Source organism: Lactuca sativa, chromosome 2 (assembly GCF_002870075.4).
Source record: "Lactuca sativa cultivar Salinas chromosome 2, Lsat_Salinas_v11, whole genome shotgun sequence".
Classification (NCBI taxonomy): Eukaryota; Viridiplantae; Streptophyta; class Magnoliopsida; order Asterales; family Asteraceae; genus Lactuca; species Lactuca sativa.
Window position 1 is genome coordinate 220,482,106 of NC_056624.2, and position 15,443 is coordinate 220,497,548.

Sequence of the window (15,443 nt, forward strand, 5' to 3'; positions counted from 1 at the left end):
ACTTTTGCCTAAAGTAACTAAGATTGGGAATTTTGTAAAAACATTTAGTTACTTTATACTTCATTATACTTTTAATGGAAAGGGTTTGCCCTATCCTACCCGTTTGGCTAACAACCCTCCATCAATCAAGGAAGCGGTGGGTGAGAGTGGACACCCATTAAACGACCATTTTATAGGCCATAACCTTATACCCCCCCCCCTTATATATGAGCTTTGTGAATGAGGCCTACTAACGGTAAGACTACCAGTTTAAGTTATACATATATAATATTAGACTTTTAATGTTATATATAGTATAAGGGTGTATTTTACGTTTTTAAAATACTAGGCAGTTTAATTTAATAAATTACACTTTTAATTTGATTAAATATAAACCATATGATTATTGATTTGTTAACTCTCTTTTAATTATACTTTTAGTTAACTTAACAAAACCATAAGGGTGTAATTTGAACTTTTCAAAACTAGGGGTTTTAGAATTTAGACTTTCAAAATTAAACCTTTTAATCAAACAATTTAAATTCCAAAACTTGAGGGCAAGTTTTGAAACTTTTCAAAACAAATTAGATTTTAATTTTATTCAAAATTTTCGAAAATCCAACCTTTAAATTTTAAAATTTTAAATATTAAAACATTGATTTAATAATTATCCAAAATTAAACAATTAATTTTAATTATTAAATCTTATAGCATTATCTATTAAATTAAACAATTAATTTAATTTAATCCCATATCCTCTAAGATTTGAAAATTTATGGAATGGGATAATTCATAAGATCTTTAATTATCTATTTAAGGAATCAAGGATAATAACAAGATATGGCATTATCCAAATCACTAAAATTTGGGAATCCTATCAAGGGGACAAGGAAAATTTCGAAATTCTAGGGTTAGACAACCCTAAAATCGAAATCTTGGGGCCAAAGAAAAAAGGTTTGGGAAAACCCTACAAAAAATTTCGAAATCTAGGCTTTAGAAACCCTAATTTCAAAAAATCAAGCCTCCAGGGTTTATTAGCCAACCTAATTTTCATATTCATACATTTGTCTCAAATCTAATTGAAAACAAAAACCAATGGCTCTGATACCACTATTGGGTTTTATACAAACAATCATATGTGTTCATGCAACCCTAATTGGATCTATGTTCTCACTATTAGACATACAACTTTATGAACACAAAAAGAAACCCGGGATACTCCTATGATTTTCGAAATCCACAAAGGAGAATACAATACATACCTTTTGTTGTTATATAGCAATAACAACTAGTTCCTTGAATTTCCTTAGCTCTTGAAAGCAAGTACCACAAGTGTAGTACCTCTAATGGCTCACAAACACACTTGGGTGAGAGGATGAATATGAGAGAGAGAGGAAGGGAGGAAAGAGGCTCTAAAATTCGACCCTAATAGGGTTTCTCCAAAGGGTTGTCCGGATTTAGTGCCTTAGGGTGCTATTTATACTTAAGGCTAACTAGGGTTTCAAGGTGGAAACCCTAATCCCTTAGCTTAGGACCTAAGCAAATCCATGAACTCCTTTCCTTAAGCCCTTGGACGAAAGCTCCTAGATCCTTCTAGGATTTTTGTTCAAGCCTTAATAAAGGTGATCCAATAGCCCAAACTCTCAATTATCAAATAATTACAAAACAGCCCCTGTACTTTTAATTAATTCCTTAAATCCCGAAATTAATTTCTGATTAAATACTAATTAATAATATGATTCCAAATTAATATATTATTCATATAATATATTAAAAAATCATATTTATACCCCAATTTATTATTCTTAACAATAAACCAGCCTCTCTCCTCAACAATCATCTTGTCTAATCACCAGTGTGAAGGCAACCCAAAAGGACCATGCTCACAATCGGGTCAAGTTCATACCAAAATAGTTATGGACTTAGACACTAATCCAACACATCTTTCATCTTATTTTGGCTGTATAAATAGTGAGTCATATGTATTAGTAAATTGATGATTTCATCACAAGTATTGGAATAAAAGTTCTCTATACTCTCATGTCTTTATTTACTCTATAATTTATCTTGTTATTTGATCGTATTTTATAACGCGTTATCAGCTCGACTCTACCATAGAGCTTTAACTCTTTATCGCTCTTGTCATTTTCAGGTATGTATTTTTTTATAAGTTCACATATACAATGCTTACAAGTTTTTTTTTTGGACTTTCTTAAATAATAATTACTAAACATACAAGTCTTTATTTTGATTAGTATTTTTACTATGGAAAGTCATGCTAAAGAAAACTTCATCTACTTTTCATGTCACTAACATGCTCTTGCAGCACCAAATCGTGAGAAAGGTTTACGATAAAAAAAAAATTGAATTAATCTCATGTCTTCTTGTGGCAGAAAAAACAATGAGTTGCTGATGAAAAATCATCTATCATGCCCGATCGGTTCTAGTCCATTCTCAGAAGTGAATGCAACATCATATAATCATAATAGGCATGGGTCTAATCGAGGTCGTGGAGATCGTCATAATTACCATAGCAAAAAGAACAAAATTGCAAGTAACCACAGAAGTTGAAAAATAACAAAAATCCACATCCTAATGATAAAAGTGTGTTGGTGATTTTATCACCAAATATATTTTAGTGTAATGGATTTAACTAGTGTTTCAAGAACAATGTTTTAGTTATAATATAAGTTAGGAGGTGCAGGAGTGCACACTTGTATTTACTAAACATTGTTAGTACTGAACCCTAATCTACTGTGTCAAGTCGGGGGTCCCGCTTGAAAGATGTCAAATTCAAGGACTAATATGTTATTCTTGAAAGATGTCAACTGATCTCGTTATCCGTTGAGTGGATAAATTCCGAGAAAACGACTTCATTGAAACACAGAAAACCGGGAAACGCTTCTTGATTCATCTTCTTCAATTGATTCTGATTTTTGTGCCTATAATCAGAATTGTTGCATCAAGAATTATCCTAAGTTTGGATTTCGTGATACCCAGGGCATATAGGGTCGAAATATCAAACAAGGAAAGTGTTTACACGATTCCTGTTTGTAATCCAGATTTCCAATAACCCTATTTTCGTTTTTCCCTAACAAAGTGGTCAAGGCAAAAAAAATTGAAAATATTTGTCACCGATGTGGAATGACTGATCATTAGTCTCGTGCATGCCACTGTGTAAAGCATTTTGTTGATCTTTATTAAGCTTCACTAAAATCTAAAGAAAATAAAATATCATAACAAATTTTATTCAAAATGATTTTCACAAAGATCAACCAAAAATAGGACATTTGGATATTATCGATTATCTTGTATATCTTGAAGGGACAAGTGATGCTATGGATGTAATATATAATAGTTTTGTTTCATGACATTTCTTATGGTTTTATGTCATAGTCGTGTCATGAGAAATGAGTCATCACAATCTTCTCAAAGAAAAAAATATTGATTTATTTCTCAAAGAAATAAATTATGAAAAAAAAATGTGTTTTATACATATATAAAAAATTACGTTTTTACGGAAAAAAAAAAGTGTTTTTATCCATATGCGAAAAAAATATGATTTTACTGAAAAATAGATATTTACGAAATAAAAATGTGTTTCCAAAAACAAATTTTTATTATTTTGTAAAATAATCTAAGGGGATGACAAAAATAAGAAATTTGTTAGCTTAGTTGGTAGGTTTCTTCTTGTCTCTGAATGAAATATCAGAGAGTCCGAACCATGTATGGTCTCCCTTTATTAATATTTTTTGACTCATTTGTCTTTGTTCACGAACTAGTTGTGAGACCCGTATAATATACGGATTGATTAAAACAAAATGTTAAGTACGAACGATTAAATATAAATTTTATTTGAATTTGAAATTGAAATAAGTGAAAACTATGAAAAAAAACATGCAAAGAATAAATTAATTAAAATTATGTGTTTAGTGTCTACTAAACGGGTTAATTATAACAAAATATTAAACATACAGGTTTAAACTGTAAATTTATTTGGAATTGAATTTGAAATTTAAAACTTAAAATTTAAAATTTGATAGTCATTATGGTAGATTAATTTATGGAAAGTAAATTAATGATATATTGAAAATGAAAATTAAAGTAATGACAAGTAGAAAATAAATATATCTCAAATTATGACAAATTGACATGTGTCTAACTTTATGATAAAAGGACATGTGGCAAAGTCATTTTCATTTATTAGAGTAGATTTTGAACGGTCAAAGGGTGGTGAACCATAAAAAGAAATATAAAATTTATAGGAATTCAACAAAGATGTACGTAGTTTATGAAAAAAAACAAACACAATATATTACAAAACAAAACCATAAAAAACAGTGGAAACATAAAATTTAAAGGAAAACAACGATTATAGCTGTCATCATCCGATAACATGCCACCTGTCTTCGGACGAGAGTGGATTATTTTTCTGTTGTAGAGAAAGAGAAAGAAAACGAAACAAATTTAAACATCATAACACAAGGGAAAGCGATTGGTATTTATATATGAAACCGGCCATGCAAATGTCAGATTAACGACTATCTTTTGAGAAATAGCCGTTAAGAACATCACCGTCTCCCTCAGCTAGCTAGCTGCCCCCACCTCCGAATCCGATCGACAGTGGATTATTAGCGTCGCGATGGATCTCCGTCTCCCTCAGCTGCCCCCACCTCCTAATTCTTAGCTGAAATTGAATCATAGCCGCTAAGAACATCACCGTCTGAGCCGTCGTCAGTATCCCCACCACCTTCGCCACCGTCTTCTCCCTCAAAAAATCCGCCAACCCAACCAAAAACTCCATACCCTTTGCCAAACTATCCACGGCGGCATCCGCATCATCAATCATCCCATTCACTTCCCTTCCTCCCATCCTGGTCAGTGCCAGAATGGTCGGCGCCAAGACCTGCTGCTCCAACCTCACCAGCCTCTCCGTAATCGCACTCTCATCATCTTTAGTCTCCACCGTCAACCTCTCAATCCTCTCCGCCTGATCGGAAGTCAACTCCAGCCCACATGTTTTCACGATACAGATGGAAAGACCCGGCTTGAACCCAGCCACCCATAGGAAGATTCTCTCATAGGGGCTGAACCACGGTGGTGACAGAACAAGAAACACATTCCGGCTAGAAACTCGGGCCTTGGCAAGGAAGTAGTCATGGTAGTGAGCCATGACTCGGCGAATGAGTTGTTTGTGATTGGGCTCGTCTTGTTGATGATCATCTGGGGACTGAAGAAGGTTGAGAAGCTGATTAAGGTAGCGCTCCAGTTGGATCAGCCATTCCCGGAAGAAGGTCTGGAATTCTGTTTGAGATCTGGCTGAATATTCCATGCAGGCATGGAAATTATCAAATTAAGGTTTGATTAATTTGAATTAATTGAGAAGATAATCAGCTAGTATCTATATAAGCCCGATCAAGAATTTGTTTGATGACTGTTTCTGTGTTGAAGAAGAAGACACGTTTCGAGCTGGTCATGCACTTGCATGCATGTACAGGTAAAACACAACTTCGGTTCGCGTGTATATTTAATAATTGGGTACTTCATGTCGGTGGCAGAGCTAGCGTATATATATATATATATATATATATATATATATATATATATATATATATATATATATATATATATATATATATATATATATATATATATATATATATATATATATATATATATATATATATATATATATATTCACGAAATCATCATGCATCATCAATATTGATAATGATGAAATTATAATTAAGTTGTCTATGAAATTACATATATATATATTGAGGGGGTTGGGTAGTTCTGGACGTGGTAGACTAGTAGTGGCAAATAGCCCGGTGGAAAGGGGGACGATCAGAACGAAGAGAAAGGGACGGTAGGGATGGATTTTGTTGTTGGGATATTATATGTCGATGAGGATGAACGGTGAGTATAAAGGGGATAGGATGGTTTGAATTTTAAGTGGAATAAAAACTCCACCTCAGCAAATTAAATTGGATGACAAAAGTCAGTTTTTGTTTTTTATCGACTGTAATATCGTTTCTTAAAATCCGATCTGTTTTTTTTTATTTTTCATAAATAAGATGATTCGATCAATAAAAAAATTACACTATATTATATGTTCTACTAGTTTGGAAACATTCATAAACAAGATGATTTGATGTGCGAATTTATCTGTTCGTTTTAAAAGGATTTAAAATAAATGTAAATTAAAAAAAAAAAAAAAAAAAAAAAAAAAAAAAAAAGGCTACTTATATTACATATAGCGGTGAGCTTCAGTGAGTTCAGTCTATAAAGTGCTACACGAACTTGGGCTTAAATGTTCTTGACTAGTCTTTCAGAGGCTCTCAATAACTTTTTGGATCAACCGTAAACCGGTTTCAAAACCCAAACAAATCGGTTTTTTTTTTTTTTTTTTGCAATCTTAGAATACCGTAGAAGTTTTGGTTTCAAATACTTAAAAAAAAAAGTGATTCATGCTCAATAGTTTTTTCTTCTTACATAATAATTTATATTTTATATGGTTGTATAATATAACATTTTAAAACATAAATTATTTTATATAAAGAAAAATTATTATGTAGAAATCAATTTCCATTCAATAGGTACATGGATACATCTCCTCACCTAATAAAAGAGTAGTAAATTTGTCATGTGTCAATCAATTAGAGCTTGAAATTAATTATTTGCCACTTGTCAGTCTTTGGTTTTTCCTCATTAATTATATTTCCACTAATTTACTCCTCCCTTTTACACGGATGAAACACGTCAGCAAAAAATTGATTTGTAATATCTGTTGCCTAATTTATTACAATAAATATTTAATTTATTTTATAACCTTGGTTCTCACGGGTATTAACCTAGTACATAATATAATAAAACGTAAAGATTTTTGCTTTCAAATATGACTTTTGAAGTATTTCTGTGGAGACACTACATTAATTATCCATTGAGTAATTGTAATATACCACAAAAATAATTGTCCCCAAATCCAGAAAACGTTTCCATGCATTACGTACTGCCTAACCGAAGACACCTACTATAGTCTCATAGCTCTAGATCCGTCTCTTTCCCAAAATAACAACATTCAATGAGGAGTACACCAAGAGCAATATGATTTGTTTTTTAGCTTTCCCATAACAGTAAAGATTGCATAGTTTTCTTAGCTTAGAAAATAAGGCATCCAAAATCAATCAATTGATATATACTTAAAGAAAAATAAGAAATCCTTGAGGTCAAATTCTATTAGATAAGTGTGCCTTTGCCTTCACTTTTCTCACCCATAACTATACCAATATCTAAGTTGACAACTTAATTAAATTGACTACAAACCTCAAACTTGTCCTTTCCAACCTTAAACTCGTCAATCGGTTTTTAATACACACCAAACATTATATGTCAATATTCCTTAACTTACTCGTAAAAAATTGAAACATTACTGTTTTTTATAATAACTTATCATAAAAAGTTCAATATATATCTATATCTTGGATGTTATCAAGTACCCAATACAGTAACATACTTTAAAGAACGATATTTAAACAAGATGTTGCAAAATTAACAATTATTAATTTATTGTCAACAAACATAACCAACATTATTATTACAATGTAAAATATTAAAAATTAAAAGTTGAACAAAATCAAAAAAGAAAATGACAAATTATCTATATATCATGTCAATGGACGAGGCTTGTGTTAGATCACCTAACGATTGTTATTTTATTTTTGGATATGTTTAAGGAAAAACAAATATGTTAAAATATGTGTTATGTTTGTTAGATTGTTATTTTTAACATTTTTAATAATAAGTTTCTTAATTTACTTTCTACCGTAAAAAAACGTTTTTAAAGTTAAAGAGTTTTAAACTGCAAATACAACGTTCTATCAAAAACATAAAAATAGAATGCAAAGCAATCGAGTCTCACATATTATAAAGTTTCAAATTTCAATATTCATTTTTTTATAATATTCTTTAAAAAGTGGTAAACTGTACCCCCCCCCCCCCCCCCCCCCCCCCCGCCCCCACCCCCACCCCACAACACACACATATTTCAGTTTTCATTACCGGAATTGAAAGGGAGCGAAGCCACCGAACTTCTGCAAAACTTTTTTCTCACTCTTCTCAAAAAACAGGGTGTCAAAGCAAAGAGGTTGAAGAAATTAGTTAACAAAATGGGATTTTTACGCAGAAAATTAAATAAAGTATTGTTGAAGAAGACGACCCTCTATCCACCATAGAAAGCAGTTACTTGAAGACAATCCCATTTCACCAAATCTGTCCTTAAACAAATCCTCCATTTTCAATGTCTCTATGTGTTTCTCATCATTATATCACCACCACCACCATCGTCTCTCTCTCGTATACCATCTCCTCCTCCCATGCATCCCCTTCGCCGGAAAGTCTCCTTATTCTCCTCCTACACCACCGCCATGAAACACCGCAAAAACAACAACCTCTCTGTCTTCGTCGTCGTCTTCTCTGTTTTCCTATTCGGATTCTTCATGTATAATGAAGACGTCAAATCCATAGCCGAATTCCCATTCTCCAGGCCCAAATTCGTAACCCACCAAAACGCTCTTCAGAAATCTAACGTTGATGGGGTGGTTGAGATCACTTCCAGGACGACTTTAGTGGTGGAGTCAAAAACAGAGGAGGATCAGGTGATTGAGTTGCCGGTTCCAGTGGCTGTTGCGGTGGAGGAAGAACCGGAAGAAGAGGAGGATATCGAATTGCCACCTGAAGAATGTGATCTGTATAATGGAAATTGGGTTTATGATGATTCAACACACCCATTATATAAAGAAGATCAGTGTGAATTTCTTACTGCTCAGGTGACATGTATGAGGAACGGGAGAAAAGATTCGATGTATCAAAACTGGAGATGGCAACCCAAAGATTGCAGCTTACCCAAGTAAGATCTTTGATTACTTATATCAAAAACCATACATATTTGCAGGATTGATGTTGATAATCGTTTGTTAATGAAGGTTTAGGGCAAAATTATTGCTGGAAAAACTGAGGAACAAGAGGCTTATGTTCGTTGGCGATTCATTGAATAGAAATCAGTGGGAATCAATGGTGTGTTTGGCTCAATCCATTATTCCTCCGGGAAGAAAGAGCTTGAACAAAACCGGTTCTCTTTCCATTTTCAGAATTGAGGTTTCTTTCTTTTCATATCTTGTTTTCGCGTTTGTACGAGTAATTATATAAGTACATAATAGACGTAATAAAATTGTAATAACTTTAATTTAACAGAAAAACAGAGCATTAATACGGTATATTTATATTGTACCCGTGCACATTGATGCATGGGTTATAACAAATATTATGATGGACGACATAAGACATTAATTTTATATGAAATAAAGCCAAAGGAAGAAAGAAACAACATGTGCTCATTTTCGAGGTTGTATGGCCAAAAACTAATAATATTTTACTTTAATTAGTTTTTAAAAATTAATAAGTTGATGCTATTATATATATTATGCAGGATTATAATGCGACCGTGGAATTTTATTGGGCTCCATTTTTGGTGGAGTCGAATTCGGATGATCCAAACATGCATAGTATATTGAACAGAATCATAATGCCCGGATCCATTAAAAAACATGGTAAAAACTGGAAAAATGTCGATTATTTGGTCTTCAACACCTACATTTGGTGGATGAACACCTTCTCCATGAAAGTCCTGTGAGTTTCTTATCAAAATTCTTCATTTTTCATATAAATAATAAACTTATCGAAATTTTATATAAGTTTCTGATGAAAACTAATAATATAGGCGTGGATCTTTTGACAAAGGAGCAACAGAATACGATGAGGTTGAAAGACCTGTGGCATATGCAAGAGTGTTGAAGACATGGGCTAAATGGGTTGATAAAAATATCGACCCAAACCGTACAACGGTTTTTTTCAGTAGCATGTCTCCTCTACATATCAAGTACAATTTCTACTTAATTTTCGTATATAAGAAAAGACAATAATAAAATAAATTTAAAGAATCCCAGTGTCTATAAAATACATGTATTAGGTGAAATAGATACATTTCAACTAACCAAAAGGATATTTGTTGGAAGTAGATGCGACTTTTGGGTAATGATCGGCTTTCAAGTAAACCACTTAATTTAATAACTAAATATCTATTAATAGTATAACAAACATATAAAAAGTTATTACATAAGTTTTACAGTAAATATCTAAGATTATTTCAAATACATGTTTTAAATAATTACTTTAATTATTGTTGACAAAATATATGAGAATTAATGGTTTTTAAATAAAACGCAATTTGTAGGAGTTTGGACTGGAACAATCCCAATGGCATCAAATGCGCGAAGGAGACTAGTCCAATCCTTAACATGTCCATGCCCGTAGAGGTGGGCACTGACAGACGACTCTTTAGGGTCGCAACAGATGTGATCAGGTCAATGAAACTCCCAGTCCACTTTCTCAATATAACTTCTCTTTCGGAATACAGAAAAGATGCACACACTTCCGTGTACACTATCCGCCAAGGCAAGATGTTAACAGATGAGCAAAAGGCAGACCCAAATACTTATGCGGATTGTATACATTGGTGTCTTCCTGGGTTGCCTGACACGTGGAACGAATTTCTTTATACACGTATTATTTCTCGCTCTTGACTGATGAAGTATCAACTCTGATCAATATGGTTTTATTTACGGTTCTTGTAGGAATTTAAAAAATGATATTTTCTTTCGCATACCTTGTACCTAAGGAGAGGACAAATTTTATATTCATGTATTTTATTTTATTTTTTGTTAAAAAAAATTTTGTGCTAGACATTTGATAACAAATGCAAAATTGTCCTGAATGTACAATGAAATGTTGAAAGGTGGAATAAAAGAAAACGAAAATTGTAAGTAGGATTGTGTTAGGCCAGCTTTTAGTGTGCATTGCTTCAATCGCAAGTGGCTCATATAAGTGTTCACGTACTTGTTATTTTAGATATTACGTTTTAATTTTTTATATTATATGTGGATTTTTTTTGTTTAATTATATAAAAACCAGTGACATATATATCACTCTTTTTATACAAACGCCAAGAAAGAGGGCTACCAATCATGTTTCAGATGCTCGTCATTTGTTATAACAAATCTGATGTACCATTATATTCTTAGAATCAATTTTAAATTTACGATTTCTTAAACGAAAACTATTATATGAACTTTAGGCGATGTTTGCAAAATTGAAAAACAAAATTTTAATTTGAAATCCGTGCAACATTTGTTACCTTTATATGATAATTATTAATGCTTATGATCCATGTGTAAAGCGAAGAATATCGATATCGTCAAACAACGTTAAATCTATAATGATTTATTTATGCTGCATATTTTGTCAATTAAACAAAATGTTTTGGGGCAATGAAAGTATAGATGTAATAAAACTTAAAGATATCGCGGCATCATTTGCTGTGAGAGGTGGTTGTGTATCTTCATGCATAATCCATAGTTTTGTACGAGTTTTGCAACACAAAACTGGTACAATCCTTTTATTAGGAGTTCTAACAACTACTTCAAATATAGGAAATATATATACAGTTACATCATTATGTAGTCAACGTTCCTAAGTTAACATTTAATTTACAAAATTTATAATGATTATAGAGAGAATATTTGACAATGGAACTTATTCTCCATATATTAATTAATAATTAGAGTACGAATCTAAAATCTACCTTTAAAAAGGAGAAACACTAGTATGAATGGAACGTGGCACCTCAGCAATGGCTCATCCCCACAATGACAGAAAAATAAGGGCCGTTGGATCAAAACCCTAAACCATTCTTCATCTCTATATATACATCCATGCATCATAGTTTCAATCGTTCATATACATGTACCTCTCTCTCTCTATCTATCTATCTTTTAAATGTTTATTTTTTATTGATTTATGTTTAATTTTCATTGGTTTCTGTTTGTGATCTCATCGATCCGAATTCAATTAAAGGTTGTTGTTTTGTTGTTGAGGGACGTTGAAGCTTCCATGTCTTGTTGGTGGGGATGAAATATTCAGTTCCCCAGCAATTCGTAAACAGAAGCCAAATACAAATTTCAAATCTCGTTTGCTTATTTTGGACTTCTCATGCATGGCATGGCATGTTCAAGCGGATTGAAAACATTATATTATGTGCATGATGATTTTATCATAATCATAATATATTATAAAACTCAACTGAGTAATAACTGATTGATATGTTGATATACTTTTTCGTACTTCATTTTTCATTTTTTGGGAAAACAATGTTTGTTGGTTTCAGAAAAAAAAAATATAGAAATTAGATGATATTGGAATTGGTATTCAAACACTTTTTTTGGAAAGGAAAGGGAATAACAGAAGTATCCACATGGATAGTTCAATGAGCATATATATGTTCCACCTTTGCTAGCTAAGAGAATATATAAAATGACCTTGATTAGTTAGTGTAAAATGCAAGTGATTTAACACATTGATCCATCTGATTAATACTCCTTTGTCTCATATTAAAGTTCATGTTTCCTTTTTATTTTGTCTCAAAATAATAGCTTACTTCTAAAAATAAATATTTCTTTTATCAAAATACCTCTCATTATATGCAACAAAATGATAGAATTAAATACAATAAAAAGGTACAATTGTCATTTTATCTAATAAAATTAATGGTAATTAATATTTTTCTTAATCTATGTAATTGTTGTCTGTATTTTAGTGTATTTTAGGACGGAGAAGTATAAATTATGAAATCTAGAAAGGAGGACAAGCATGCGGAGGCCCTCAGTCTATCAAATTTAAAAGTTAATATCAAATTTATATCATTATAACAGTTTTTCTAAAGACAGATTTAAAAGTTAATATCAAATTTGTAATAATGTAGAAATATATCTCCCCAACATAAAATTCTTTAAGTTTAATTTTGAAAAAAAAAATACAACTAAATTTTACAAACATGACAACAATATGCTTCTTATCAAAAAGGATGTTCTTCGTCAACTTGCATTAATTTTCAAAAGAAAAAACATCATAAATGGCCCCTGTGGTTACCCAAAATCTGAAGTTTAGTCCCTGTAGTTTAAAAACCTCATAGATGTTCCCTGTATTTTCAAAACTTTTGATGTTTGGTCCTTTTTGTTAACTCCGTTAAGTTTGTCCGTTAACTGAAGGGTATTTTCGTCATTTCAAACAGGGACCATTTATGATGTTTTCTTTTCTTTTATTTTTTTAAATTAAATTTAATATCCAAAAGCTCTCTCTCTCTCTCTCTCTCTCTCTCTCTCTCTCTCATATCTTCTTCCTCCTGGAATTAGTCCTAGATGTACTCTAGCTTCCCTCCATAAAAATTCTAGGTTTAAGTTTTTCCCACTTACTCCCACCTCCCTTGTATTCGCACCTCCCATTCACGATTCCTCAATATTTGTCCCTTTCAATCGACTGTTCATTCCCCGTCTTCCTACACAAACATAGGTTTCTATTTGCCATCACCACCTCCGGCGATCTATAAGTCCAGTCAAACACGAAGACACAGTCCTTTGCTCTGTTCTCGCTCTCATATATTCCTTGTATGCACCTGGTTCCAATTTTAACAATAATCATTATAAATCTAAACAAAAACTCAAAAAAACACACATACACACGAAACCAGAATTTTTTTAGGTTCTCATATGTGTTCAAAAGATCAATCGAAACTGCAAGAACCAAATGTTCAGGCTTAGTATGAGTACACCCGACCCAAAACCCAGATAATATTTTATAGGTATATGTGCTTGATCCAAATTGTAATCCTTTTCATAATTTTCATATCGATCCCTTCCCATATTAACTAAATCGATACAATAGATTTAAAGTATTATCAAACTCGATTATGAAACACAAGTGTGAAGCAGAGGAATCTACAAAACCTAAATACACATTCATGTATATTAACGAACTATGATCTGAATCTGAATCTAAATCGATGAGGTAGATGATATCATCTCCCAATCAGCTACACCTGCTGGATTTAACAGCTCCAAAGACAACGACTAAAGGAACGGGGCGGTTAAACAGTGGAAGGAGGAAGTGAGAAAGAAGTGATAGAGATATGTCGGTTGATGTTGGTGGTCTTGTAAGGGCGTGGAAGCTTCATGTGGGTGAAGTAATTAGCAACAAAGATGGTGGTGGTCTTGCTGGCTTCGACTTTTGTGTGTGGCCAAGGGTTCCAGGGCATACAAACATCGTTGATTCCTTCAGGATCAGTGCTTGCTATCTCCTTCGACATTTTGGGTAGCAAAAATGGAAGCATTGTAAGTGTAAATTAGGAGAAATTGGGGATTACGGAGATGAGGAAGTGATACATGGGAAAAAAAAGGGTGGAGCGGCTGTGTGGCTGAAAGAAATGAGGGTTTTATCTAGGTCTAGGCTTTAGCAGGTGGAGAGAGAGAGAGAGAGAGAGAGAGAGAGAGAGAGAGGGACCTTGGATATTAAATTTAATTTAAAAAAAAATAAAAGAAAAGAAAACATCATAAATGGTCCTTGTGGTGGTGAAATGACGAAAATACCCTTCAGTTGACGGACAAACTTAACGGAGTTAACAAAAAGGACCAACATCAAAAGTTTTGAAAACACAGGGACCATATATGTGGTTTTTAAACCACGGGGACTAAACTTCAGATTTTGGGTAACCACAGGGACCAGTTATGATGTTTTTTCGTTTCAAAATACTAAAACCTACAAATGTCTTGGCAAAAATGAATCATTAATACAAATAAGCCATCCAAAAGTTTCCAATAATACACAAAATAAATGTTTATGAAAAATACTTTTAAAGAGTGTTTAAATGCAAAAGCACTAATAATAGTATGAAGATCCACCCATATATAACACATTTAAGGTTGCTCTATTGATATTGATGACCTTAAAAGGATTTTAATAATTTTAGTTTTCAAAAACTTCTTCACACTCATGTTTTATATATATATATATATATATATATATATATATATATATATATATATATATATATATATATATATATATATATATATATATATGGATCACATTTTCTATTCTCACCTTCGCTTTTAAGGGACTTGACAACGTCCACTATACCACCGGCTCCACTATCGAGTCTCACTAGTTTTACGGCAATACCCAATTCCCCCCTCTTTAATTTAATTAACAATCATGTAAAATACATTGTTTTTATTACTTATTCATATTCTAAATTTTGGGTGAAAATTAATAATATTGATTGATTTTGAAGGTACAAACAATAAAAGTTTTGGAATTTAGTCTCCAAAAATACGTACAACTAGTAAAAATCGAATACAATATTTAGGACATGTACTTTTTAAAAGAAAAAAGGGGGAATAATAAAAGTAAAATAGAGCATTTTTCCACCAATGAGCATTGCAAGCGTTAACAACACAAAAGACAACCATATAGTAACCTCTCTTTTAAGAGAATAGATTGACCAACTTTTTTTTGGG

The 15,443-nt window shown here is 32.3% G+C and overlaps 2 protein-coding genes across 2 annotated transcripts; one reads left to right on the forward strand and one right to left on the reverse strand.

Annotated features, from left to right (window-relative positions):
* Positions 1–4,213: 4,213 nt before the first annotated feature.
* LOC111901366 (protein DOG1-like 4) lies at positions 4,214–5,533 on the reverse strand. The gene has a single exon (XM_023897225.3). It carries the CDS (start codon positions 5,309–5,311, stop codon positions 4,571–4,573), a length of 741 nt encoding a protein of 246 aa, XP_023752993.1. The 5' UTR covers positions 5,312–5,533; the 3' UTR covers positions 4,214–4,570.
* A 2,506-nt stretch (positions 5,534–8,039) lies between these two features.
* LOC111901266 (xylan O-acetyltransferase 1) lies at positions 8,040–10,862 on the forward strand. The gene is made up of 5 exons (XM_023897123.3): positions 8,040–8,887; positions 8,964–9,135; positions 9,467–9,666; positions 9,758–9,916; positions 10,271–10,862. Exons 1-5 carry the CDS (start codon positions 8,355–8,357, stop codon positions 10,617–10,619), a joined length of 1,413 nt encoding a protein of 470 aa, XP_023752891.1. The 5' UTR covers positions 8,040–8,354; the 3' UTR covers positions 10,620–10,862.
* The last annotated feature ends 4,581 nt before the right edge of the window (positions 10,863–15,443 follow it).

Coding starts and splice junctions, on each gene's coding strand:
- LOC111901366 (XM_023897225.3), bottom strand. CDS start 5,311: ATGGAATATTCAGCCAGATCTCAAACAGAATTCCAGACCTTCTTCCGG.
- LOC111901266 (XM_023897123.3), top strand. CDS start 8,355: ATGCATCCCCTTCGCCGGAAAGTCTCCTTATTCTCCTCCTACACCACC. Junction 8,888..8,963: donor AAAGATTGCAGCTTACCCAA/GTAAGATCTTTG, acceptor TTGTTAATGAAG/GTTTAGGGCAAAATTATTGC. Junction 9,667..9,757: donor ACCTTCTCCATGAAAGTCCT/GTGAGTTTCTTA, acceptor CTAATAATATAG/GCGTGGATCTTTTGACAAAG.